Source organism: Gastrolobium bilobum, unplaced genomic scaffold, assembly GCF_033153095.1.
Source record: "Gastrolobium bilobum isolate Gb01-03AN ecotype WA unplaced genomic scaffold, APGP_CSIRO_Gbil_v1 utg5255, whole genome shotgun sequence".
NCBI lineage: Eukaryota > Viridiplantae > Streptophyta > Magnoliopsida > Fabales > Fabaceae > Gastrolobium > Gastrolobium bilobum.
This window is the reverse complement of record NW_026898528.1, coordinates 344,014-345,769: the sequence shown is the minus strand read 5'-3', so window position 1 is coordinate 345,769 and position 1,756 is coordinate 344,014. Positions and strand designations below refer to the sequence as shown.

At 37.4% G+C, this 1,756-nt stretch overlaps 1 protein-coding gene across 1 annotated transcript; it reads left to right on the top strand.

Moving 5' to 3' along the window:
- The first annotated feature begins 443 nt into the window (after positions 1-443).
- LOC133317113 (protein MAIN-LIKE 1-like) lies at positions 444-1,436 on the top strand. Its single transcript, XM_061518938.1, has 3 exons — positions 444-689; positions 781-937; positions 1,072-1,436. The coding sequence occupies exons 1-3, from the start codon at positions 444-446 to the stop codon at positions 1,434-1,436; spliced, it is 768 nt and encodes a 255-aa protein (XP_061374922.1).
- Positions 1,437-1,756: the final 320 nt, after the last annotated feature.

Genomic DNA, 1,756 nt, shown 5'->3' with positions numbered 1-1,756 from the left:
ATTAAATAAAATCATTTATTTGTAGGATTGAAAAATAAGTTGTGTTCAAATATAATATGTATGTTAATGTTATTAGGTGTAGTACTTTTTATTAATGTATAATTTAATAATATTAATTGTTTGATATTATTTATAGTCTTGGCATCTAGGTTAGAAAAGAATTATTTTAATTTTGTTAGATTTTGTATTTACTAAAATTTAGATTATGCAATAATTAAAATAACCAAATTAAATAAAATTATTTAGTTTTAGGGTTGACAAATAAATGTGACAAAGTTCTTTTACCACAATGTTTGTGTTTATTTATTTATTTTTTAGTAATTAGTATTTATTTTTAGTATTTATTTATTAGTAATTAATTGTGGAGTATAGAATAATTAATTGAACTTGAAAATTAATATATTTATTAATAAATTTTGTATTTATTATTTGTAAATAGATTCATGGAGCAACAGAACCCGCACCAGACCTTCATTGACCCTGGTCCATTGGTGCCGTCTCTCCTGACGTTGCAGGAGAAACACATTTCGACGTACATATGGAACAGATCTGGTGACGCAAATCCAGATGATCGTGTACTGAACGTCAGACACGCTGCTTCATGGGATCATCTAAATATACCCGAGGATATCCATCCTTACCTGCAGCAGGCAGGGTTTTATCACATTGCGCGTCTGCGCAACCATGAGGTTGGTGATACATAGAGTAGATAAATAAAAAAATTACATGTTGTATAGTTAATCAATTGTGATAAAATGTAAAATAATTTTTTATTGTCAGATTGACCACCATCTCATTTCGGCCCTTGAGGAGAGATGGCGTCCTGAGACGCGCATATTCCATATGTCCATGGGTGAGGTGACGATTACTCTGGAGGATGTCCACCATCTGCTTGGACTGCCTACAGATGGAGAGGTTGTATCTGGCCGCGTTGGAGGTCATCCCTTCTCCCAAATGGTGGGAGATTTTTTGGGCGTTCGGGTCGGTCGCGCGACTTATATAAAAACCAAATTTCGCTTACATTTCTGAGGGAACGGTATCTAAATTGGCATGAATGGTCTGGCAATGAAGTTGACCGTATGCGATACACACGTGCATTGATTTTGCGCATTATAGGTGGTTGCCTCTTCGTTGAGACTGCATCTAGCTTCGTCCATGCGCGGTATCTCCTATTTTTGGATGATTTTCAGAGGACTAGGACGTATTCTTGGGGTTCCGCTGTCCTGACTACTTTGTACAGGGAGTTGTGCAAGGTTACTGACCCAGGACGATCGGATATGGGTGGCTGTACTCTGTTACTACAATTGTGGGCATGGACACGTTTCCCTACTATCTCCCCAGGAATCCCAGAGATCACCGATCCAGATGCTATTTTTGGAGTTGTGCAGGGAGTTAGAATACGTTGCAGGCTTTATTTCACCCAAGTTCGCTGCTGACACAAGCGAACTTGAGAACCACCAGCTTACTGACACATCATCATGCCTAGTTCGCTACTACTCCCAGCGAACTAGCCCGCGTGGCAGTTTAGGAAAAAAGTTCAGGTGCGTGGCATTTAAGTAAATAACACTGGGAACAGTGGCACAATGATTACTGTTCCCTTTTTTCCCCCTTATCTTTCTTTTTGCCTGTTGTAGAGTATCTAAACCAAAACCGTTCATACATTTTTACGATCACATTTTTAATTAATGTATTGTTTCTGTATCAGCTACATATAGTACTAATCAAATAAAAAAATGATCTTCACGGCAAATATTTG

Coding starts and splice junctions, on each gene's coding strand:
- LOC133317113 (XM_061518938.1), top strand. CDS start 444: ATGGAGCAACAGAACCCGCACCAGACCTTCATTGACCCTGGTCCATTG. Junction 690..780: donor CGCGTCTGCGCAACCATGAG/GTTGGTGATACA, acceptor TTTTATTGTCAG/ATTGACCACCATCTCATTTC. Junction 938..1,071: donor TGTATCTGGCCGCGTTGGAG/GTCATCCCTTCT, acceptor CTGGCAATGAAG/TTGACCGTATGCGATACACA.